At 36.4% G+C, this 27,106-nt stretch overlaps 1 protein-coding gene across 5 annotated transcripts in view; it reads left to right on the top strand.

The window, feature by feature from the left end:
• Positions 1-27,106, top strand: part of LOC117420647 (lipopolysaccharide-responsive and beige-like anchor protein) — a 311,185-nt gene that overhangs the window by 268,462 nt on the left and 15,617 nt on the right. For 3 of the 5 annotated variants that reach the window (XM_034034155.3, XM_034034153.3, XM_059028758.1), the window contains 6 exons: positions 8,969-9,136; positions 14,372-14,461; positions 18,737-18,929; positions 19,607-19,669; positions 21,740-21,895; positions 25,045-25,212. In XM_034034155.3, coding sequence (XP_033890046.3) covers positions 8,969-9,136; positions 14,372-14,461; positions 18,737-18,929; positions 19,607-19,669; positions 21,740-21,895; positions 25,045-25,212 — 838 coding nt within the window. The remainder of the gene's footprint in view (positions 1-8,968; positions 9,137-14,371; positions 14,462-18,736; positions 18,930-19,606; positions 19,670-21,739; positions 21,896-25,044; positions 25,213-27,106) is intronic. The other 2 variants (XM_059028772.1, XM_034034157.3) reach the window with 2 other exon arrangements.

Below are 27,106 nucleotides of genomic sequence, written 5' to 3'. Positions count from 1 at the left end.
AATTGTCTGGTTAAAAAAACTGAAGTGAATGTGCATCTCACTTGTTCCACAAGTTCTCTAGTATTTCCAGGCAGGCATGCACAGGGAAGGCATGAAGATTAATTTTCTTCAAAAAGCCGCTTTTTCATCACAGCTTTGCTCATCACTAGCAGTTTTTAACAAGGACACAGTTTTTAAAGGAAATAGAATTCAATGCGGAAAATATCCCTAAATTGTCAATCCGTAAATTAACATAAATTACTCCCACAGCATATTAGACTAAACTCAGCTAAGAGAGATTGCCTTTCTGCTGCGGAACTAAACATCACACACAAATTGGTATTGATTTGTTAAAAATCCAGAGAATTGTTTTTATATTTACTTAAATCACTGCAGCTTTTAGGAGCCTACAGATTTACACAGTTGTATTTAGTTGTCAAAGCATTTAATTGTAGCCATTGGTGGAGGTGTAAAGCTGTCAAATTAATCAACCTTCATGTAAACATCCAGTGGTAGTGTGTCTGTTAACATACTATAGTGGTCACTGTGCAGCTGGTTTAGTCTTTTAACATGCAGGAGAGTTAAAGGGGCTGACTTTTGGTTGCTTGCTTGATGGTAAGCAGTAATGGACTGTGTGGAGCAGAGAGGCCGTCTGTTTTGTTTTGTTTTGTTTATCTTTTTAAAACTGCAGTATTTGACAGTAAAGTGAAACTGACCGGAAATGAATTGAAACCAGGCATAGACAATTTACTGATCTGAGATAGGTTTGTCATGGGCTTTTGAATTTCCATTTGACCACTGTAAATATACATTTTCTTTGGTAAAGTAATGGAGTGTTAAAATTAAGGATGCATTTTTGTTTTAAAAAAAAATACACATAAAAAATAAAAAGCAAAATCTTTGGGGATTTTTTGGTATATTTTCCATATTAATCGTGTCAAATAGGTTTGTGTGTTTATTGTCTGCTTCAAACTGATAGAAATTGATGAATAAATAAACACTATCACCCCCATTCCTCAAAAAAAACCAAAAACAAGGATGTTACCACTGGTTTTCTATCCGAAACTTCTCTGGTACTTCATGCAAGTTATTTTCTTGTTGTCTTTTTAGTTACTGTTGGGCCCCTCCGCTCTCACACACTGGTGCTTCGCAGCGACACCTGCCGGAAGAAGCAAGTGTGCTCCTGCTTCACTGCAATCTTAACGTGGTCCCATTCAGTCTGTGGTCCTGCCTAGCACACCGCTGGGCTACAGAAAACCAGGTGTTTTTTGTTTATAAGTAGCTGCTGCTGAACAGCAGTTGTGCAAGCTGCTTTTGTGAGCACCACCAACAGAAAAGGCAGTGAACCAGTGCAGCTCTGTAGCTTTCCTTTGTTCCTTTCAAGACAAACGGAGAGATCTTCACATAAAATAAAGCTGCTTTTCATTAGTTCCAGTGAATACCTGTTAAGAGAGGTGGGGGGTGGGGGTTCCTCTGACACACAAACATAAGAGCAGGGCCGGCTTCTTGGTCCTGATTGTTCGTGGCAGATCGTCAGCTAAACAGCCCGTGGCCTCTCTTTCCAGTTAAGTGGTTTAGAATCAGAGTTAATTACTCTACTCATTTATTCTAATCACCTTCCTCCTATAGCAGGCCACATTCTGTCATGCAGTGGCATCATTTGAACCTGTCAGATTTTTTTTAAAGCACTGTAGGGTACTCGAGGCTCATTAGTGAGGCCTATCCATTCCTGGTTCAAGCAGTCTTTCTCTCTCTGTCTCTCGTGTAATTCCTTTTTATGCCATGTCTTGTGAGCACGTGTGCATCTCTCCTTGAAGACAAAAACCTCATAATAATAAAATATTTTTACATACATGAATCTCTCACCATGTCTGTAAATGCAAAATTAGAGCTATCATTATCATTAAAAAAGTAGTTCCATGAGATTCTCCACTGTAAAAATGTAAGTGTAAAATAGACAATTCCCTCTATATACTTTCAGTTACACAATAATTCAATACTTTTTACAATTTGATAAACGCTATGTAGATATGTTTTAATGTTAGTGTGTCCCACATGCAAGTACACCTCCAATATTTCTTAGTCACTGGGGATATGCATCCACATCGGGGGGGAGGGGGGGGGGGATAATGCTTACTTTCTTTTAGTATGATGTTCTGTGAGTAATCTTGGCAGAAAGCTTTCTTCAGTAAACCTTGAGGCTTAACTAGATACCCTGCAATTACCAAGTCAAGTGAATATTTTACTAAAATAAATGCAGCCCTGGTGATGGGCTGTGATTTATAATATGAGTCAACCGGTTCTTGCTGTAGTACGTAAATGCTGAAAAGAAAACTCCACTAATATCTATTCTGTTAAAGCTTATGTGGCAATTTAAACGGCATGCATATTCAACAATAATTATGCCAAGGACATTTGTGATATCTTGTAACAATTGTAAGTCGCCCTGGATAAGGGTGTCTGCTAAGAAATAAATAATAATAATGTGTCAGTATAATTATTATTATATATATATATTTTTTTAGTAGTCGCCAGTTGTTTTTTTGTATCATTTTCTCCCAATTTAGAGTTGGCAATTATTTTTAGGCTCAGCTCACCGCTACCACCCCCGCGCTGACTCGGGAGGGCGAAGACGAACACACGCTGTCCTCCGAAGCGTGTGCCGTCAGCCGACCTCTTTTCACACTGCAAACCCACCATGCAGCCACCTTAACGCAGACAACGCGGCTCTGGGCAGCTTACAGGCAAGCCCACAGGCTACAGGAGTCGCTGGTTTGGAAACCTAAGCCCGCCCCCTCCCCCCCCAGGGCCACGCTCGGCCAATTGTGCGCCGCCCACTGGGCAGCTTCTGTCCTCTGTCGGCTGTGGAATAGTCTGGACTCGAACCGGCAACATCTTGGCTATAGAGCGCATCCTGCACTCCCCTATGTCAGTATAAATCTGATCATGTCTAATCTTTCTATAGTTGCAATTTGCAATAGAACTAACTGCAGTCCACCCATGGTGTTTTGTTTCAAGGCTAATTGAAAATATGGAATTTACAATCTTTCTTTAGGCTTTCTTCATTTTCTCTTTGCTCTGCGTGTAGCACATGTGAGTCTTTGTCTACTAGACACAATTGAGGAGTTGATTTGTGTTGTATTGTTTTCTTATTCCCCATTCCACTTTTGTGTTTCAAGTAAATATTTTTGTAACCAAAAATGAAGCCTTTTGTTTCCACTATATACTGCAGGCTAGTTCTGCTGTGTCCAGTTTTATAATGGAGCTAAGGGTCTGTTTTTTTTTTTTTTTATATTAGGAAGTGTCCCTGTTTTTGCTTTCAAGAAACAATTTGGGAAACTTATCTTGATATTTTTTTATAAATGCATGTGGATTTAAACCTGGAATTTAAGGGGCCTGTGTTTGCTGTTCATGCTATAGTGCAATGGGTTTTTTTGTTGTTTTTTTTGGTTATAATTAAATTATTTATATTATTTGTATGCAGACCACATGTCCCCGTGGCCTGAAGGGGTTATAAAATGGTAAATTAGAAACTCCCATTTTCCCCAGGGTTGTTTCTTATTGGTTTTATAACATTACAAGTTGGGACATGCAAATTATTGTTAAATCTGACCCTGTGCAGTATCTCCAGGCTACCAGTATACCTGCCTCCACAGATTTAGAAAAGAAGCTCTGAACAAGGTGAAATGACAGACAGCACTTTTTAAAAGACAATTGGAAACTTTGCTGTGAGTGGCCTTTGTATCCACCTTTTATTCACCCATCCATGGGTACTTTGTTGTCTGTGAAATGCCTATCTTGAATGCTGTTGGCTAATTTGCCTTGGATTTGACTCGGTCCAGTTGTAAGGGATGATGGCTGCTTGTTCAGGAGATGGAGGAAATTGTACTTGTTTACAAGACAAGAATTAGCTGCTCTCTTCTGAAGGTTTCCAAACTGGAATTGGGCACTGTAAGCATGACAGCTCTGTGTGCACTTCTGCATTACTGCTGAGCTCCAGTGTGAACACAGATATTATTATACCGCGCACGGTGATGCGTATGCTTCAGTACTTTGAAATACCGCTAGTGGAGTTTGTCTTAGGCACAGGTTTACCAGCTTTATAAAAATTAGATGTTTTTCCATTTGTTTATGTAGTAATTAATAAATTGTGTATAGCAAAAAAAATAATTAAGCTTGGGGAAAAAAAGACTGCTAAAATGGGAGTTTACAATTAAAAATGTATTTTTAAATTGTGTTTCAGATGTATTATTTTTTCTGATTACACCTTTTGCCCTTACCTGTTCATGTTTTTTTATACAGTTCCACAGTTAAATCACAGACTCTGGTCCTGTTCAATATTAATTCAACACACTTTGATATGGCAATCTGTCTATTTTGTAAGGCGAGTTAACAAGCCCTTTAATCAGATACTTCAAAATCAAGCTTGCAATGAAAAAAGCCACGTTAGGGTTTGAAATATGACTAGGGGTGCAGTGATCTGCAGAGTTTACTGATGCTGATTGCGTCTCAGTTACTACAAACAAATCAGAACATTGTGGTGTGTGTGTGTGTGTGTGTGTGTGTGTGTGTGTGTGTGTGTGTGTGTGTGTGTGTGTGTGTGTGTGAATGAACATTTGTCTATATACATGAATGAAGTGTTGCAGAGTATGCATATTGCACCCACATATCTCTCTCCCAGACAGCCGCTACAGACATTGAGATTTACAGTACATGAGACTGAGCAGAGTGATTTTATGGTTGTGCTACATACATTGTATATGGTCCAATTTTAGATTTTCTGTTTTATATTAGATTGCTTATAATATTAATATAATACATATACGTTCATGGAATATTCTGCTTTTGTGATAAGTACAATGTAGTGAATGTACAGAAAAGAAAGCATGTTTAAACCTAAAGTGAATATCTGAATTCAAGGAATTACATTTATTATTATTATTTATTTCTTAGCAGACAACCTTATCGTGATTGTTACAAGATATCATGTTATTTTTACATACAATTACCCATTTATATAGTTTTTTATTTTTTATTTCTTTTTACTGGAGCAATCTAGGTAAAGTACCTTGCTCAAGGGTACAGCAGCAGTGTCCCCCACCTGGGATTGAACCCACAACCCTGTGGTCGAGAGTCCAGAGCCCTAACCACTACTCCACACTGATGCCCTGTTTGGTTTACATTTCTTTATGTTCTAGTTAGAAACAGTGCAATTCTCCCAGTCATTCTATCGTAGGTAGATTCCAAAGTTTTTCAGCACTCAGACTTTCAATACTTGTACATGGTCACTGGAGTATATTACTTATAAAGCACTCTCTACCCATACAACTGCACATCTTCAGCTACAGAATAGGGGAATTACTTTGTTTGCTTGTTTTTTTTTTTAATTCAATGCTTTTTTTAAAAAAATTATACAATAAAAAATAGATTTCAATTTTGGAAAAGCCTTGTAAATATGGCCCATTTGTTTGTTTGTTTGAATAAGTTATTGCAGTGAGGTTGAACAACTAGACAATCTTTTCAAATCAAATAAAAATAAAAAAATTACAGAAAGACATTTCTACAGGTAAGCATGGCTGCAGATTTAAATCTCCCTGATTACAAGGAACCTCCGAGAGGGTTAAGGTATTGTGCTACAAGACAGGAAATCTGGCAGCTATTGCAGAAACTGGCTGTAACGCAGACACACAAACAATTTGTCAGTCTTAAAATGTGAATACATTTCTGCCGTGTGGCTGTTTTAGCTCGCTAACAGGGGAAACCTTTCCCTCCTGATTCCTCAAACCTTAGAAGGGAAACAAGATCCTGGCATTCCATCAGATTTGTTTAATTCAAAGCATGTTTTGATTGGAACAAAGCACAAAATCAAAGAATTAAAAAATGCAGAAAGGATATATCATCTTTTTAAGAGGAAAACATAAAACCAGCTTTAATTAGGCAGTAACAACCAGCCATCGTCACTGTAAATTACAACGGTCATATATCAAGGTTTGAAAAGCATAGCTACCAAATTATGAAATCTTGCATATGCAAACATGGTGGAATGGAAGAATAAAGCAAGGTGAATAAAACAGTAATACATAATTGAAAAAATGTAGGTGTACATGTTTTACACTGGTAGAATACATCTTCGTACCTGTATCTAGAAATAAATTGGAAACACTTCTCCTTAGGAGTCATACAGAAATATCAGTTCTTCAAAGAATTAACTGGCTCTGATTCATGACTTATTTTTTCGTGACTTACTGTAATGATCCTCTATAGAAAATATAAATAATATAGAAAGCCTGCTAATTGGTATATAAATTAGCCATGCCTTTTTCAGTGCACAAAGCCCTTTGTGCCTAAATCTTCTAGAAACAAGAGTTTCTCATGAGAAAATCTTGCAAATCTAGCATCTGCAGTTTTTAAATGGAAGCATAATAAAGCAACATTTTTAATGTTTTTACAATAACTGGTCACATTCAGAAGTATTTGAGATTCACAATGTATCCATATTATTATTTATTAAACAGATAATTAAACATTGCATAAAACATAAGGTGCATGAGCTATGCTTATATTTTACATGCTTGTCTTTCCCAATAGTAATAATGGTTCATAATCAGCTTTTATTCCTCTGTCACTGTTATTACAGTAAATTGCGAATAACTGCAGACACCTTCTCATTAGTTACTGACGTGTGCCATCTCCTTCTACTGCTTCGTATTGATGTATTTATTACCATGCCTCTGCACAATGTAGGTGTTGAGTCATGCTTTCTTTTTTACCTGCTGTAATTGTTTTCTGCATTTCCAGCCATATAAATAGACCTGTTAGTGTATAGACTGCATACAGTAGAATTTGTGTTATAACCTAATTGCTCGACCCAAAGGATTAGATCCTGTTTTTATAGTACTAAACACATTGCTTATTTGGGTATAACATATACAAGCAGTACTGTATGGCAAAGTATTTCTGATCCAGACAATATGCCAAGCCAGTGGGCCCCAAACACTAATTGTCAAGATTTATGGGCTAGCTATCCATTTGTTATGCCTGTTGTGAGTAAGGAGTTTAGGTCTATTAATTTTAAGAACAAGCAAGAACTATACATGTACATTATGCATTTGACATGCAGTTATATAGCTATATGTTTTAATAATAAAACATTAGGTCAATTGTTGGTTTGCATATTAAAATTACACTTTTTTTTTCTTATGAGTAAGGATATAGTTTTTCTATTCATTAATGTTGTTTTTCTGTTAAGCTATCTAATTCCCCTATTGGTAACTAGAAACAAATTGCCTGCTGCTTTCAAATGCTTGATAAGATCACTCTTCAGGGACTAGAAGCATGTAATCATGTATTGATTGTTATCATGTACCTTCCCTGCATTGAGGGGGTATTTCAATTATTATATAAATATTGTGATTGGTCTTATCAGGTTTACCAAAATAATGTGGAGCACATTTTAACAGAAAACTGCTTTTTAGACATAAATGTTGTATTCATAGACTAGTGGAAGATTGAGGAAACACATACTCCACATGCACCATTGTTAAATTAAACTCTCGAAAAAATACGTACTGTACATTTTACATAAGTCTGATTTTAACAATCCTACAAAATACCCAAAGGGGTTCTCAACTTCATAGATTATCCTTTAACAACTGGTTTAGATTTTGTGTGATTGTTGTTGAAGTCTCTTTCTTTATTATTTTTAACTACAGGATTTCCTGAAATGTAAAGTAAAACTCTTGGAGAGGACCCACATGTTAAAAATTGAGATTACTGAACCACTGTAGGCCAAGTTAATTTGTATGATCTTTAGTTACAAAATTATAATTAGGGTTTCTGATTTTTGGTGTTTTGCCCCAACTTTTCTACTTTCCTTTAAGAAATGGCTTGCAGGTATCAAGTGAATTAAAGGAGAGTAGAAAAGTCGAGGGGGGAAAACACAGAAAATCAGAAGCCCCAATTATAATTTAACTTAAAAACTGAATTTAATTAAAGCCATTTTGTATATGAATTAGACTAGACAGTTAACTAAAAGCTAAGCGTTCTCTAATAATAATTTTGAAAAAGTTTCTATGTTTAATGAGCTGTGTTTATTATGTCTTCCAGTTACAGTTGGATAGTTTTCCTTTGGATGAGTAGCATAATTCTGATTTCCTCTCATATATAAATCAAAAGAAAATGAGTCTTAGGAGTCTCATACAATATGGTTGGTTTTCAGTGGCATTTTTTAGCATTGTGTAAATTCTTTATGAAAATGGATTTTACAATTTTTGAGCTGCATCTTGACAACAAGAACATGTCATCCTAGACAGGAGACATTTACCGGATCTTGGCTTTTCCTGATTGAAAGTTCTAATTAAGTGAATCGAGAGAATTAACTGAAATTAGCTGTCAGAAGGTCACATTTAAATGAGCGATGAGCTGCTCCTGCAGTAAACATTTAAATTATATAAATTGCCATTTAAGTGTACGGTTTAATGTTTGTCATGCATTAATGTGACAAAACCCGCAATGACAATCAAGCCTCTCATTCTAATTTGAGCATATTTAGGGCCTTTGTTCAGACAGCCCTGTGCAAATTAAGACAATTGCTGTTTTTATGTGCAAGCATAAATGTTTTCTCTCTTGCCCGTTCGTGACAAGAAAAGTGCCTTTTTACCTAAATGCTTTGGCATTAAAAAGAAATTCCTTTCATTAATAAAAAATACTACTTCTAATATAAAAGAATCTTTACCAAAATACTACTTCTAATATAAAAGAACCTTTACCAGTCATAAGAGGTCACCTCCTCAATTTTGAGTTGCTTTATCATCGAGTTTTTAGGTTGAGAACTATTATAACTTAATGTACCAGTAATTAAAAACAAAAGATAGATTGTTTATTTGTGTTTGCCCAAAATCATGTAAAAATTTAAATTCAAATAAATTGGTGTGCTAAAATGAACGACAGAAGCTTTATCTTCATTTTTTTGTTTGTTTCTTTTTAACAGGCCCTTGAGAGCGAGTTTGTCTCCTGCCAGCTACACCAGTGGATAGATCTGATTTTCGGATACAAGCAGCAAGGTCCAGAGGCTGTCCGGGCACTCAATGTCTTTTACTACCTAACATACGAAGGAGCTGTTAACCTGAGCTCCATTGCTGATCCAGTGCTAAGAGAGGTAAGTCATTATTATTATTAATTGGTCATTTAGCAGACACTTTTATCCAAAGCGACTTACAGACTAGGGGTGAACTATTTACCCTTAACAGCTGCTGCTACAAAGTCACTTAGACTAGGACCTCGGCTTTTACGTCTCATCCGAAGGAGTAGCATCCTGTCACAGGATTCATAAGGCCTTATTCACAATAATGGACTGAATTTTCCTTGATTGAATGGTCCAGCCCTTCTGATTTATATGAAGTGGTTTCCTGTATCTGTGCTTTCAAGCTCTCCTTCATTATTCAAATGTGCTGTATTGTTTCGAGAAGAGTTGCTATTGAATTTCATGTTTTGTTAACTTTGTTAAACACAGCACCATTAGGGAATGCGACAGTACACCAAAATCAAAGTTTTGTCTGCAACTGGCAGTTCACCAATGACAGCCATTAGGTGTGCAGCAAACCAAATCTGTTTCTGTTGGATGGAAGCAAGTGCGGTAATTATTTTTTCCTTAAACAATGTCACTGAACAGTAAATCAGAGGTGCTAAGTATTTTAGGTATTCATGCAGACTTTTGTAGAATGTATAAACATCACAACTGTGGCATAACTCATAACCTGAATATATATTTAGAGTTGCTATGGGTTGAATCATTCAATATGACTTTGTTTTTATGTTTCAGACTTTTCTTTTTTTTGTAATTTTTTTTTTTTTTTTTGTTTACAGCAACTGTAGAATTACGCAGCTTTGGCTTGTGCTAAGGTAAACGTTTAATCAGAATTAAAGGGAAAGTCTGATTCCTAACTGCTTAAAGTGGACATAATTTGCATCATAGTGCATTATGAAATAAAGCAGTGTTATGCAGGCAATTTTGTTTTCCAGTTGGAATTAACTGTGCGTAGAATTATGGAGGTCCTTATTACTTTTTAGACATTTGTGTTCCCTCTGTCCTTCACGCTCTTTGACTGGAGTAGCTTGAGATGAGAGGGCAGGTTCAGATTTATGAATTCATCCAAGTAATCCACATGAAACAGCACTCCATTGCCTGGCATGCAGATTCATCACCAACGCCAGTCTCATTTCACAGACTGGCCATTCCTAAAGTTGTTTGGAACAGAAGCAGAAAATAAGTGTGAACCTACAGTATATATAGTTGTTAATAATACAAGCTTTTTTTATTCTTCCTTTTTTTTATTTGTTCTCCTAGAACAGTGTTATTTGCCGTTTTGAAAGCTCTACAGTACACTTGAATATGAAACTTCTTTCCTATGGGGTGAATCCAGTATTGTTATGAAAATCATCTGTTTTAATGTTGGAAAGTGAAATGTATATACAGTATTTAAGAATGGATCAAAACTGGGCCATTTTACATGTAAAGAAAAAAAAAATTAGCAGTCTGTTTTTTTTGTTGTTTGTTTTGTTTGTTTTTTCAGGTGCTAGTCGTAAACACTGTCAGTTAAACCCATTCCCGTTCTTTCTTTTTATGCGTTTATGTATATTGATAAGGTCTGAAAAATCACACGTTTTACCAAAAAAAAAAAAAAAAGTGGTTTGAAGTAACACAGAGCCGGTTCTCCGGTGCAGGTTACGGTTGTTTCTGTTGGTCCTGTCTGCTCTGACAGGCTGGATTTTTTTTTTTCATGTTGGCAGCTGGGATTATGCTGCAGTGGTTCAACAGCTGCAGCAGTGGAGCTGCCCCAGAGACTGCACTGCCTTGCTAGGCTAGTCTGTGGGTTTGGAATGTCTCACTCTAGATTAGGTAGTTACAGGGCCCTGATAATGGAAACCAATTCATATTTTCACAGACTGTGATTACTTTACCACATGAAATAAGGTTTAATAAGAGTTCTGTTAATAGTAACTGTCTAACCAAGGAATATTCGTCCACCCTCAAAACACGCTGCCTTTTATCCTGCCAGATCTATTTTCATATGTTAAATTTTCCTTCAGAAAAATGTTCTTGAAAAGATGTATTGTAAAATGAAACGTATGTTTGTTTTAAATGCTTAATTTCTCATACTTAGTTTCTCTTTGGTCGTTTTGTCAGTTTTGCAACCAATAGTAAATGTCAACAAGGATGGAATGACAGATACTGTACATAAAAATAACATGGCATACGTTTAAAATAAAAAATAATAAATAAATAAAAAAACGATGCCAAAAACTGTATCCGTTAGTGCTGGGTTAGGCCTTCATTGTTCCTAGATTCTTATAGGATCTAAAACAAACCATTGTGGCTATTTACAGTTTAATGTACTGTGTGTTAAAAACTAAATTTAATAAAAGTGAATATGGAAGACATGCAGAAAATTCACCAGTCATAAGAAAAACAACGGTAGCTAGAATTAGTAGAATGACCTTTTGTTTATTTAAGTTTTGTTGCATTCTTTATTTTATTAAGTAATTAATTATTTTTTTAAAGCAAGCAAGTTGACTTTTTTCACCAGTTTTGAGAAACCAATTATATATATACACACATACATACATACACACGCAGATAGACCTTGCATACACAAAGTGGAGATAGATGAGATTTTAATAGTTTGACTGCTGAGAGGTGGAAAAACAGGCATGCATTATACTGATGCAGTGAACAATAGCAATCAATACAGGTCTAGAGGGACCACAATTCAAATCCCACTCTCGTAAAAGACTCTTGCATGGACATATTTTTCTGTGTTGTTCATACGTGCCACCAGATGGGAAACACCCCAAATTAGTCTGAACTGAATCCCTACTGAAGAGGTGGAATTAAACCAATACCAGCTACCCGCATCATAGTGGTCATCAGGGACCTGTCTGTTGGCTAATTTTGGACATGTATGGGCGGGAAGGGGGGTGGATGTCACGCAGGGCCCTTGGTATAATTCATTTTTGACCAGAAGGTTGTATGGAGAGGGAGGGAAGAACAGGTCACATTTTTTTCTGTCACACCAACAATAAGTGCTTTCCCACTGACAGTGCAGGAAACATTTCTAATTAGCATGTTACTCTGTGCTCGATTTATAGTTTTATTTGAGCGGTTGTATTTTTTCAGTAATAAGTCATTCCCCATTTGCTGTATGTGTTGTGGTTTAAACTTCGATTTGTACACTGAAACAGTTTAGTGTTGTGCAGTGTGCTAGGCTACATATTGTATAATCTGCATTTAATATTGTTTTTCAAAATGTTATTTTTGTTCTGTTTAAAATCAGAGAGGTGTAAAAATAAGTAAAAAACTGAATAAGAACATGTAATTGTCCTGTGTTGGGGTTAGAGAAATTAAACAAAATACTTCAGCATTAATTGCAAATGCTTTACAATAATCATAATCAATTTGAATTATTGACCAGTTAATAAAAAGCGTGACGCATATTATTAGGCAAGGAATGTAATTCTTAAGCAGGATTTTATTACCCCCATGTGAGCTGTGTATTGCTCTCTGGTTCATATATAGCATCCAGCCAAGAAAACACGGGATACTATCACTAGTACCCCATGCTTTACCATTTCTATCTTCGAGTGTGATTTCCCAAGGTTGGTAAAAAGATTACTGGTAAAGGTTTAGAATAAATTAACCTTTTTTCAATTACATGGGATTAATTAACTACCTACTTGAGTATATTTACAAATACTGCATTTACTAATTTTAGCCTTTTAAGTTAAATTTAATTGAGTACCTTTACTGATACAATTGATATTCAAGAAGAACCCCTTTACCATGTTTGTATTATCAGGCTTTCTACGTGTTTTGCAATTTTTAGATTTTTTTGAAATTTAGCAACCTCCTAAAACATGTGTAATCCATGACACCTTTATGTGAAACCTCCCCAGTAGCAAAAAATGATTGTTGCTAAAATAAACACACTTTTTTGGAAGGTCTCGTACGAAATGTTTTGCTGGTGCTTTACATCTTTGGCCCAGGGTCTAAACCCACATGTGCTGTATCTGCGGGCAGGGTGGATACGCCTGTGGTACTGTACCTGATTCACTCATTAAAACAGGGCTTCGTTCACCAGCAGTGCTGTCAGTCTCTACCCTTTCACTTGTGCCTAATTCATCATAGGATAACAGAGGGTGAGAGACGGATTCAGACCTGGGGGCTCTGGGGATTCCAGGCAGTTTAAACATGGGTTGCCTGTCAGGAAAGAGGTTTTAACTGGATCAATGCAATTCACTGTTGGGAAAAGAAAAGAAAGAAACCTATCGACTTGAAAAGGCCTTTCTTGTTTTCTTTGTTTTATTTTGTATTTTAAGCAGTATGAAATTAGCCCATTGGCACGTCCGATATAATTGTACAAATAATACAATGTTTTAAAAATAACCTTGCATGCTTTTTACATTTTACAGAGCAAACTTCCAGAAAAGCTCTGTGATACTGGGTAAAACGAGTAGTTTCATTGTAAATTAGCATTATCCTTTTTGTTCCCGTTGGCAAGTGTAGTGAACGTGCATTTTGTTCTGGGATAAACCACTGTTTTGTGTAATATTATGAGAATAAAAGGTTGGTAGATTACATGAACACTACTGGGGCTGTCCTGTCAGTTATACACAAGCATTTTTTTTTATATATATATATTTTTTTTCCTGAATATTATAAGTTACGGTAGATCTAGGTTGGTATATTGCTGTATATTTTGCAGACCAAAAACAAACAAAAAAAATGTCATCTGTTAGTAATTGATTTACTAATACAGTATCTGAATTCTTACCAAAAAAACAGTGTAGAGGAATACAGTCCAGTCCCCCGTTCTGTGCAGATGGTAGAAGCCATGATCAAAGTTAGGTTGCAGAAAGTGGTAAAGTGCTGTTTCCGATGCTCGGATATCAAGGTGAAATGAGGCCCAGTCACTGCCAGGGAGAAATGTGGAAGACTTGAATGTACCTGTTAAAGATTAGCTTTTATTCCTGGGATCTGTGACAAATGTGGGGAGTTTGAAACAAAGCCAAAAAGTAGTGTTTGCAATTGAAACGTCTCGTTTCTGTTTAAAATTGGGATAGGGGGATTTTACAGTGTTTCTCGTGGAAATAGCATTTACAGTCCTCCAAGATGACCTCATGCTCCACTCCAGAGCCAAGCACTTTCCTTAGCCATAGAGCTGAGAGAGCACACACACACACATCCACACAGAACCACACTCAAACACAAAGGCTTCATTTTTTAAACCATGATACAATCCAGAAAGTGCAGAACGACATTTTCATGTGACAGTTATGGGTCTATGGCTTGTAATTAGCACCTCCTAACATGCAATCTTTCCTTGTTTATTTCCAGGCTGTTGAAGCTCAGATCCGAAGTTTTGGACAAACCCCTTGTCAGCTGCTAATAGAGCCACATCCTCCGAGGAGTTCTGCCATGCAGGTGGTGAGTCTACTTACAAAGACGGACATTTAGTCCCTAAATGTATATGTATTTTTGCAGGCTTTGCTGATGCTTTTTAGTTCATGCCATTTCGCAAACTAATCCGAAATTAGCTGTACTGGAACAAGGCCAATCTCCAAGAGGACAATAAATTCCAGGGCTGCCTTGTTAAATGTTAAGTTTGACCCATATTATGTTTGATGACTGGGCACTGTTTCTCTTCAAATGGTATGTTTTTCTACAGCAACCTTGCACTTTTCTTTTACCCTCCCCTCCCCATTTTATCATTTAAGAGTTCAGGTTTAGATTACAGTTTGGTAATGCCTGATAAATGCCCAAATGAACACCTGATATTTGATTTGCCAAAGGAATGAATCGGGGAAAGGTGTTTGCTTTCAAACTGAGATTACTGCAAACATTAAAAGGGAGGCAGTGATGTAGACAGGCAAGGCCCCTATTAGTACGCTGCCCTTGCACTGCTGACAGGCTGATTTCCCCCAACCGTCATTACTCACAACACAGGCACGCACCAGCAGAAAGAGGCAGCTACAGTCTTGAGGCTGAAGAACTGATGTACCAGTATGACAAGATCTTCCCGTAAAAAAAAAAAAAAAAAAACTCTGTCCCATGGCAAACAAATAACCTTTCTCTCTGATTTCTGTTGCCAATATAAAACATTTGCTTGTTAAGTACTGGCTGTCACGAAATCTATTAAATGAAACATAGCCATGCATTAATCAACACTGTAGATATATATATATTTCTAGATTGATAGATACCAAACAATTCTATGATACTGTACACATGCACTCACAAATAATATACTTGTTAAGTGACTTTTTGAACCATGTAAATGTCCTTTAAGTTTTTAGATGAGGGTCCAAAACCTGCCGCTTTTCAGAGTAGATTCTTGGCACAGACCTAAATTCTTCCATTACAAAAGGGCAGTTTACACTACAGCTTAAGTTAAACTGACTATTCCAACAGCATAAGGAGCACAAAAGATAATGTTTTAAGACAGGTAACTATACTATACATATCATGCCGCAATTCTGCCATCCTGTTTTATAAAAACGGCTTCATAATGTTTTTTTTTAAAAACGTTGTAAACTAATATCCATATTAGTGAAAGCACTTTAATTGAAACATTACGCTAGAGTGGAGTGGGAATCACATACCCTGAACCAGGCAGCCACTTACAGATTTTGACATTCAAGTGGTTAAAGGTGCCTTGTATTTAGTTTTTGTTTCCATCCAACTTTGTCAGGTGTGACTGTAGCATTTGACAGGTCTGCCTGACTTCCATAGACTTTAAACAGCAACACAAACCAAAAGCAGATGGGCTTTTTAAAAAAGAAAGGTGGTGTGCAATTTCTGCCCAGGGTTACCCCTGGCACCCCTATAGTAAAGCCTGCTGCTGGCATTGACATTGATTGTGAAAGTCACTCCTAGCCTTTCAGAGGTGTTCAATAATGTGTGCATTGAACATTGGGTGCATATTTAAACCATTCTTAAAAATCTGCCACTGGATTAAGTCAGCGATTGAGAGCATTTTTAACTTGTTGAAATAAAGCAGAAAACAGAAACATATACCGTTCAGTAAAACATTTTCAAAAATGAAAACAAAAAAAATTAAATCCTGCCTTGGTAATTATCATATTATCAAACAGTTTTATGCATTTAATCTTGCAAACCACAGGAAAAAAAAAAAAATATTTTGGAATACATGCATACCTGTATTGCAGTATATTTTCCGCTAAACATCATAGATTTAACACAAATATACAACCAAACTTAACAGAAATAACAGCTGAGCAGTAAAATTCAGTCGTGTAGTATTAGTACCCCAGATCAGCCAATATAAAGATGTAAATTACAGTTTTAATTACTGATCACACCTTTGGGGCTTGTAAGTTATCTAGTCTTCACTCTTGGAATAAAAATGATAATTCACTGTTTCATATTGATTACCCTCTCTATATACATTTTAATGGGACTACTGAGGATTATCCATGTCGGGTGTAGTTTGTATGTATTAATATAATATGTGTTTCCACATATACACAGGAGACCATATTAACATGTAGCATCCAGTATGTAATTTAATGTACAGACATCAAACCATACCATAGTTCACAAGATACAGGTATGAGTTAACCATAATAGTAGCTTCCTAAAAACTAGTAATATTACATATTGTGTGCTCGGCTGACCTCTGTCAATGTGGTGACCTTAAGTTTGGATTATGTATATTTAATAGATTTCACAGGCCACAAAAGTATAAAATAAGTGATAACCAAATGTCCCTGTTCCAAATGTCGCTACTTCATATCAAGCAAAACGATAAGTGTGTTTAATAGTGTAGTCCTTATTATTCTTTTTTCAGAATAAATATAAATAATATGAATAAGCATTCAGAGCAGTTTTAAAGCTTTTCATCTACATTGTTTCTGCCGTTCATTTGTCCCTTGTCCAAATTCATTTTACAAATGCAAATTAGCCTTGACACCCCTAACAAGCTCAAACAGTTTTTGTTTGTTTCATTGTTCTCAAGATGTGAATGTCTTATCCTGCTGTGTAGACTATAAGCAGTAATTTACACCAGGTGTAGCAATTAGCTGCCACATGCACGTTGCCTATTTTGTCTGAGTGTGCTGCTGTTGGCCAGTTCCCTGGTGCTTTCGCAGCATCAGATCACTGGATTTAATTGAGGCCACATTAGATGATGCATTACTGACACCTTTAATTGAATGAGTATTTGGGGAGGATTAACTCAAAATATTGATTGGTTTTAAGCCACTCACACAGAAGACCAGCAGAGCAGCTGATGAGCAGATCTTTGATTCGCATCTTAGGTGCACAAAACCAGCTGCTCCACATTATAAAAATGAGACTGCGTAATGTTCAAGATTTCTTTAAGTAGTAAAATACGTTGAAGATGACTAGTGAAGGTGTCTTTAGTTATTTTTGGCAAACCCATAGTGCCAACTTTTCATATACTGAATCAGCCCACTACTGGGATATCAGATTGCTCTACAGGCAAACCTTGCAACGATGAGCATCAGATGGCGCTGCAAATCTGCAGCTGGAAACAGCTGGTATAAGAGAAGGGGGGGTCTTGTCATCACAGCTCTCTAAAGAAAGGGCGACAAGCATCACTCTGTTCTCATGGCATCCATTCAACAATATAGTAGCTTCCAATTAATCTTTGGTGTTAATGCATGTACTGTACAGATCAGCAGCTCTTCACTCCATAGCTGTTGTTACAATGGATTATCCACTGTTAGTATTTCTCATTGTTATTTGTTATCCCTATTTGTATGTATATTCTAATCACTGTTGGTCTACTTAATGTTTTACTTTATTATTGTATATAACTTTGATATAAAGGGTAAGTATGGAATGAGCACTTATTTTTTAGTCTATTAGGTAGCTTGAACATACCGGTATTCATTTTTAGAATTATGCTGTTAATGTATAATCAAGCACTCCATTTTCAGTTCATTCTTTTTTATTTTACTATTTTTTATGTATGGTGTGGGGCTGCAAATCCTTCCATTTTTATTAGTCTTTTATTTGGATGTTTTTTGTTAATGTGGGTTGCGAGATCCAATTTTAATTTCTTGATTAGGTGTGTTTTTACTACACTCTACATTCCTGGGGTTCAGATAATTTCAGATACAAACTTTTGTGGGTTTCACCACCCTTATTGCACAAATTAATTTGTGGTGACTTTGCACTAAATGGATTGTGCCTCTATAAATTGTATTGGCCTTTTTGCAGTTCATGAAAATGGCTAAATTACAGAATAGATAAAAGCATAAAAACTAAAACATAGCAATTGTTGATCAATTCATCTCTTGTGCACTGGCCTACATCAAAGTATATGTGGATATATAATCAATTAATAAGTTGAGAAGTATTGACAATAGAACCTTTTATTACATCAATGTCAACAAATATTTCAGTGTCAGTGCAACTTCTGATTCCACTATTCAGACTCGGAGAAAATAAAAAAAAGTACTTCAGTGGATTACAAGTTTGTAAACTGAACCTGAACCGTGTTTATTCCCTCAAATCCTGCATAGTTCTTTAAACAAGGCTCCTGACTTACTTATTTGAACTCCCCGGTCTGTGTGCTGCTCTTTGCTTGTGTCTTTTTCAGTGGCTTTCTAGTTTTAACCTGAGCTTTCTTCCCTGTGCTTCTCTTTCCTTTCGTTTCCCTTTCCCACCCTCCTGTCTTTGGTTTTCATTCCCCCGTTGTGGGCCACTCAACAGTATCTCCTCCTGCAGACCCCAATGATGTTCACTGAACAAATGCAGCAGGACGTCATCATGGTGCTCAAGTTTCCGTCTAACTCCCCCGTGGCTCACGTGGCCGCAAACACGCAGCCTGGGCTGGCTGCACCCGCCATCATCACTGTCACTGCCAACAGACTGTTTGCTGTGAACAAGTGGCACGGGCTCAGTGGTGAGTCTGCATTCTGCACCTAATTTGCCCTCTGACCAATACTGTTTACTTGATTTAGATGTAAAAAGCGATCTCCTGTTTTTTGTTTGTGAAAGCAGAAGAGTGTGCAGATACTGACTTTCTAAGTAATTCCCTTGAACATGTTTTAAGTCAGCAGGTATTAAATAAAACAGAAAAAAACCTGTGCAAAACGTGTTAATTGTTAAACACAAAATTATGCTTTTCCCATCATTTGAAATCTACACATTATTAGGTACCATTGAATGGCAGTGTAAATAAATATAAAATTAACCAATAACTTGTTGGAATGTAATCTATTAAAACTACTCCTATTTTATCTGCAAACTTTCATCTGTTTGATATTAAATCAATTTTCTGTTGATTTTCTAATAACACTCACTAAAACTCTTAAAAAGCTCAATAATTCAGCAGTTTTAACGACTTGTATTAAATGTGTCCAATGAACTTCCATCTCAATTCATTCCCTTATAAGTGCATTTGTTCTTGAACCACAAAACTTCTAAGTCCATAAATTTTTAGACACACTAAAAAAATAGCACAAAACATAGATGTTAATACAGTCTAAACGCACACACAAACTGGACTTTTCAAAACTATCATCTTTTTTTTAATCTAATTTGTCATCTATTTTTGTTTTGCTTTTCCCTCTGATCCAGGCCATCAAGGCTCTGTCCAGGACCAGCCCTACCAGCTGCCAGTGGAAATCGATCCTGTGATAGGTCTGTCACTTGTCTCTCTTCCTCTGCGATTCATTACACCCTGTATGGTGGCCCTGAAGTGTAGATTACTGTTGTTTTTCACCTGTGCTCTCTCCGAATGGAATTTTCCTTCATAAACCATTTGCATGCAAATTGGAATGCAATGAGCTGTAGCTTTGCCAGTATTTCATCAACCCCCTACCCCTCCTCGTTGGGCTGCCTAATTTGAACAGGGATAGGACACTTGTCAGTGAAAATGAATATGGATGCTGTAATAATGTGTGATTGAGAATGTGCATGAAGTACTGTCAGGACAATATTGGATCTTTTCATCACTCAGACTTGTTGATGAGCAGGAGAGGGGAGTCTCAGTGATGAATTGGTGCTCTTATAGTGCAGCAGCTCCACTGCTGGGGAATATTTTTTTTTTATATGATAACAGCAGGACTTCTAGCAGTCGTGCAAGATGAAAAATAAAGTGTGTGCTTCCAGAATTTCATCATTAAGGAGATCAATCCCCCCTTTGTGGACCTGCTGTTCAGGCAGGGAGCGTGAATGTGTAATTGCGAAAATTCTCCAGCGACTTAAATTATGTTTTGTTTTTTTTGTTTGTTTGTTTTCATACTGGTTTAACATGCTTGATTTTCATTTTCTTTCGTTTTTAAAATACAGGTTTATTGTGTCATCCTAGCTTTGTACTATATCTTTCAAAATGAAAAGCAGAACAAATTAAAATGCAACAGCCTATCAACCCTAAAAGCATAAAAACTTATTTGTCAACCAAAATATTTCCGTGAGCAGTTCATTTTACATTAATCTTGAAAGGCTGAGAAGTTCAGAGCTATATATGAAAATTATTATTATTTATTTGTTATTATTACATAACGTGTTGTCTGTGCTTACTTAACTTTTGAAAACATGAGGAAATAGTTTTCTGAAAGAGTAGGAATAATAGTTTCATGAAACTATGGAAAATGTTAATACACTAGCTGGTTACAAAAGCTTTTACACAAAAGAAATGTCTTCATTCAAATCCTGATTCTTTCAACCACTACATGATTTTTGTCTTGATAATAAATATCAGAGGGACTGTTTGCATTCCACAACATTATTAATTTATACGTTGTATATTCTACATGACTAGATATACCAGGGCCAACAAGTTGTTATTATTAAGATGCTAGCTGAAGATTAACCACTGTTCCATTCCACAGAGTTGTCTTGCACCTGCTCTTTTATGAAAGTACTAAGGAATATGTCAAATATACAGTCTGGTGCCTCAGAACATAATAGGCAGTATTTCCTGCAATCTTATTTTGTGTATCCCTGGTGCTTTAGATTTATCACAGCTTTTTAAAATTGTCTGGAATTGTAGAAACAGCTTTCTAACAGTACATTTGGATATAAAATTGTCTACTAATGAGAAAATAGGAGTCATGGGGTGTAAGAAAATACACGATCGTCCCATGAAATCTAGAGCTGATCATGTAAATGATATCTTATCTTATAGGAGAAATAATATCCATAATAGTAAATACTTACATGGATGATATTGCTGATGTCGGTCTTACATAGAGTTATTTTCATGTTACATATACACATACATGTTAAAACAGAAACAAAAAAAAAAATTGTGCAATGCCGCGTTTAGCTGTACCAGCTGGATATTGCATTCAAATAGATGTGCTGGCCGTACAATTTCTAAAACACTGTAATCAAAAACTACATTAAGCTATTCCTGACCAACTTAAAAACCACAAAAGTAACACTTGCATGGGTAGGAGCTTAATTTCATTCAGCTCAGAAGCACAACATTAATCAGGTTTCCTTCCCTTTTCCCTTTTTAGGTAGCTTTTCATCAGTGTTAAAATATTAGAGCAGTTAAGGGAACTACTTTTAATTCAGTACTGATTTATTAAATGGTCTACACTGTATGTGTAATACTGCTAAATGAACTGAACTGTGTATATGAATTGTTGCAATCTTCTGTACAGCAGATGCATGCCACTGAATGTCAGCGATCATTTTAACCATTGTACATCCCCTGCCTGGCTCCCGGGCTCATTTGTGTGTGTGTGTGTGCTTTTCCAGCCAGCAACGTCGGCACCCACAGGAGGCAAATCACTGACCTTTTGGACCAAAGCATTCAGATCCATTCCCAGTGTTTTGTCATCACTGCTGACAACCGATTCATCCTGGTCTGTGGCTTCTGGGATAAGAGTTTCCGTGTCTATTCCACTGACTCAGGTAATTGCATTATTCTTCTCCGTGTTCAGCGAACGAGACGCCAGGGAAGGGGGTCAGGGTCACAAATGAGGCTCGCAGGTTACAACTTCATACTCTGGTTTCATTTTAAAACCAATTGTGCCTTTTTAGAGATCTACATGGGTTCTAAATTTAATTTAAAGGCAGAGGAGGAATAGGGAAAGGAATAGGGGAAGGGTGGCTATACTGTAGCCGTATTACCTTGTGCCTATGTTAATATAAAAAGGGTAGATTAAAAATGATTATGCTCTGTAATTATTTGCAACCGACCGCTGTTGTTGCCTCACAATTGCTTCTGTCCTGTAGATTATAGGGGCAGAGTGTAAGCTTCTAATATGAAAGTTAATTAGAACACGTTTTCTTCATCCCACATGTTTGTTGTACTCATTGGTGGAATTAATGGGTGTAGTGGATATATCAAAGCATTCAGTTGTCTCTTTATTGAACCTATTTGCGTGGGTGTATCTCTGCATTAGCCTTTCAACCGAGACTGATTTTACAACACAGCAGGAGGCTGTGCTCATATTTCACTTTATAAAGCTTATATATATATATACAGCTCTGGAAAAAATTAAGAGACCACTGCAAAATTATCAGTTTCTCTGGTTTTACTATTTATAGGTATGTGTTTGGGTAAAATGAACATTTTTGTTTTATTCTATAAACTACTGACAACATTTCTCCCAAATTCCAAATAAAAATATTGTCATTTAGAGCATTTATTTGCAAAACAAATAACAAAAAAGATGCAGTGTTGTCAGACCTCGAATAATGCAAAGAAAATAAGTTCATATTCATTTTTAAACAACACAATACTAATGTTTTAACTTGGGAAGAGTTCAGAAATCAATATTTGGTGGAATAACCCTGATTTTCAAGCACAGCTTTCATGCGTCTTGGCATGCTCTCCACCAGTCTTTCACATTGATGTTGGGTGACTTTATGCCACTCCTGGCGCAAAAATTCAAGCAGCTCGGCTTTGTTTGATGGCTTGTGACCATCCATCTTCCTCTTGATCACATTCCAGAGGTTTTCAATGGGGTTCAGGTCTGGAGATTGGGCTGGCCATGACAGGGTCTTGATCTGGTGGTCCTCCATCCACACCTTGATTGACCTGGCTGTGTGGCATGGAGCATTGTCCTGCTGGAAAAACCAATCCTCAGAGTTGGGGAACATTGTCAGAGCAGAAGGAAGCAAGTTTTCTTCCAGGACAACCTTGTACTTGGCTTGATTCATGCGTCCTTCACAAAGACAAATCTGCCCGATTCCAGCCTTGCTGAAGCACCCCCAGATGAGTCAAATTTTCAGCTTTGCCCAACACCTGGTCATCTAATGGTTAGACGGAGACCTGGAGAGGCCTACAAGCCACAGTGTCTCGCACCCACTGTGAAATGTGGTGGAGGATCGGTGATGATCTGGGGGTGCTTCAACAAGGCTGGAATCGGGCAGCTTTGGCATGAATCAAGCCAAGTACAAGGTTGTCCTGGAAGAAAACTTGCTTCCTTCTGCTCTGACAATGTTCCCCAACTCTGAGGATTGGTTTTTCCAGCAGGACAATGCTCCATGCCACACAGCCAGGTCAATCAAGGTGTGGATGGAGGACCACCAGATCAAGACCCTGTCATGGCCAGCCCAATCTCCAGACCTGAACCCCATTGAAAACCTCTGGAATGTGATCAAGAGGAAGATGGATGGTCACAAGCCATCAAACAAAGCCGAGCTGCTTGAATTTTTGCGCCAGGAGTGGCATAAAGTCACCCAACATCAATGTGAAAGACTGGTGGAGAGCATGCCAAGACGCATGAAAGCTGTGCTTGAAAATCAGGGTTATTCCACCAAATATTGATTTCTGAACTCTTCCTAAGTTAAAACATTAGTATTGTGTTGTTTAAAAATGAATATGAACTTATTTTCCTTGCATTAATGCGAGGTCTGACAACACTGCATCTTTTTGTTATTTTGACCAGTTGTCATTTTCTGCAAATAAATGCTCTAAATGACAATATTTTTATTTGGAATTTGGGAGAAATGTTGTCAGTAGTTTATAGAATAAAACAAAATGTTCATTTTACCCAAACACATACCTATAAATAGTAAAACCAGAGAAACTGATAATTTTGCAGTGGTCTCTTAATTTTTTCCAGAGCTGTATATATATAATAACTAAGATGTGTGGTTTTATTTTTTCTGTTATCTGGTTAAAAAAAAAAAATCTTGTTAAAACAAAAAAAAAAAGATTTATAATGGCTAACCCTAAAAAAAACATTGTGGGGATAAAAATCTGGTTTTATCGGTTGAAACTATAAAATGAGAACCCTTGGTTATTTAATATTTTTCACTGCATTTAATTGTTCTTTTTTTTTTAAATATATTTTTATATAATGAATCAACAAAACAATTCATGTTTTGCTGATTATTACTATGATAGCTAATAAAGTAATGTATTACACCCTTCGTGTTTTTTTTCTTCTTTCTTTTTTATACTTCCATATTATAACACAGGTATGTTATCTGCTATGACAAGTTGTCTAGAAGCTGTGACGAATCCAAATAAGGTCATGCTAAGTTTTAGTAAAGATACAGTGGTCAAGACTTTACAGTATTATTGTTCATTTTATATTTATTTTGAATTTAAGGTTAAACGTTAACTACATACTTTCATAAAAATTAATGTAATTAAGTATTTAAGTGGTAACAGTACTTTCAGATAGTTAGACGATTGGTTTGAGTATCTAAAATCACAAGGTGTCAGTGGTTAATTGGCATCACTGTACTTGTAAGCAGTTAATTGTTTTAAAGAAATAATTGGCAATTAGCAAGAAATGTATGTAAGAATATACAGTACAGTTTTAGGATCATTCTAGAATAATGTAATCATGAAATAAAATGTGGCTTGAATTGGGTGTATGTTGCACAGGAACACAATTGCCTTTAGAAAATAAAATTGTTGAGGCCTATTTTGAGGTGAAATGTTGAAGTATAATGGATTCCACTCATGGGTTAATACATCAAAGAAATATAAACTACAGGCATTAACATGGAAAACAATGTCCACATTTGCATATAATATCCTGTATTCAGGCTGATTTGTTCTGAATGTGTGTGAAACGCTGGGCTTTGCTCTCTTTCAGGTAAACTGACTCAGATAGTTTTTGGACACCGAGACGTGGTAACATGCCTGGCCAGATCTGAATCGTACATCGGTGGAGACTGCTACGTTCTCTCGGGGTCCCGAGATGCCACCCTCCTGCTCTGGTATTGGAACGGCAAGAACAACAGCATTGGAGAAAACCCGGGCAGTAAGTACAGCTCAGATACAGTATCACTGGAGAATCCCGGGCAGTAAGTACAGCTCAGATACAGTGTCACTGGAGAATCCCGGGCAGTAAGTACAGCTCAGATACAGTGTCACTGGAGAATCCCTGGCAGTAAGTACAGCTCAGATACAGTATGAGTATGAACCCCATGCTTCAGCAGCTTAAATATGACCTGCTTAACAAATATTACAGCCCTCTTTCACACTTGTATAAACTAGTACAGAGAATATTTAATGTACACATGACACGACTTATAAGAGCAATAACAGCTTTTCATTTAGCAGCTCATTTTTGGTATGATGTTTGTGCTTCATTCTTAATTTATATTGGATTTTAGGCAGCAAATATATTTTTACACTGGTGTGTTTATTTTCTAGTTGACAATATACAATACCATTTCAGTATGTATTTTCAGAATCTTTTTCTGTACATTTTGTCAGTGACATTTAGTTTTTAAATGCCAGCGCATTAGGATTCTAAAGGCCACCGACAGACAACAAATGTGCCCTGAATCAAAGGCACGTGAAAGTTCACCAGCCAATGACAGTAATTCATTTCAAAAGGGGGTGGTGGGGGTCAATACAACTGAAAAATGTTATTGTCTAGCCTTGCTTACAATAACATATGGCTTTGGACAAGATCAAAGAACAGCAGGCACATAATGTTGTTGTGTGCAACTCATACCTTGCTAATTTGGTCTTAGATGTAGTACGCGACATTAAGTGAGTATGTAGATAGTCATAGAATTTATGACAAATTGCAGTTTTATTAATGATGCACATCAGTATTTCATTTAGAAGCCCTTTTAAAGCCAATTTTTTCCAGTCAATACAAATTTGTTTTTTTTCCAGTCAATATTAAAATGAAGTCTTCATTTGTATGGATGCATAGACTTCATTATAAGGCATATTAACATGCTGATTGTAAAAATGAAAACAAAAATGCTACAAAGCTATTAAAATAAATAAATAAAATCCTTTTGTCCATTCCTTTTAAATACACACCCTAAACACTGAGGTAAAACTAGAAGAGAAATATATCGGCTTTACCTGTCAATTTGTATTCTGGTTGTATAATTCCAGTTTATTTTTTTTTATAATTTTGTTTAAAAACATTTGACCCTTTTGCCTTGGGATCAGACTTATTTTTTTGTGTTTCTTGTCTGAAAAGCTTAGGAAATTTTACTGAATTGTATTTACAAATTTGACAAGGTAGACCGTTTCCCAAATGTAAAATGTTGCGAGACTGAAAAGCACCTCATAACAGTAGGCCTAAATTTACTGCATATCAAAGCATCTGAGCAGCAAATTGTATGTTGTCTAATTAACAAATACCTTGATTTTCTGAAAAACAGATTTATTTTTAAAACAGTATTTTCAAAGGATTCGAATGTGCATGAAAATGGTATATGCGAAAATATGTAGGATTAATCTTAAAAAAAAGAGTTCATATATCAAGATGGTTCCACTCGCTCCACAAATAATGGGAAAGCACAACACTAGGGTGTCCACCTATGAGATACTGAAGCCAAGAAATTCCTTGCCATGAGGATCATTTCAAAACTACTTCAATATAACATTGTGTTTCACATGACCACTGTTTTGGTATGATATGGTGTAAATACAAATGCACTATTACAAGCATTCCCCAACATTTTCAATTATTTCACACATCTATTCTCTTTCTTTAAAAGCTATGTAATTTTACAAACTTTGCATATTCACATGTGTGTGTTCTGTTGAATCAGAAGGAAAAAGCAAAGCTAGTGGTGGAATTCTAATCATGTCAATTCAGTAAAACGGCAGAATAACGTGATGCTCCATTGCCATTAAATGCAAGTATTTCTGTTAGCAATAGGGCTTAGAAACACAGCTCT

This window comes from Acipenser ruthenus, chromosome 1, assembly GCF_902713425.1.
Source record: "Acipenser ruthenus chromosome 1, fAciRut3.2 maternal haplotype, whole genome shotgun sequence".
In the NCBI taxonomy this organism is placed as follows: Eukaryota; Metazoa; Chordata; class Actinopteri; order Acipenseriformes; family Acipenseridae; genus Acipenser; species Acipenser ruthenus.
Note: the sequence above shows the minus strand (reverse complement) of the source record. Positions and strands in the feature narration are given on the sequence as shown.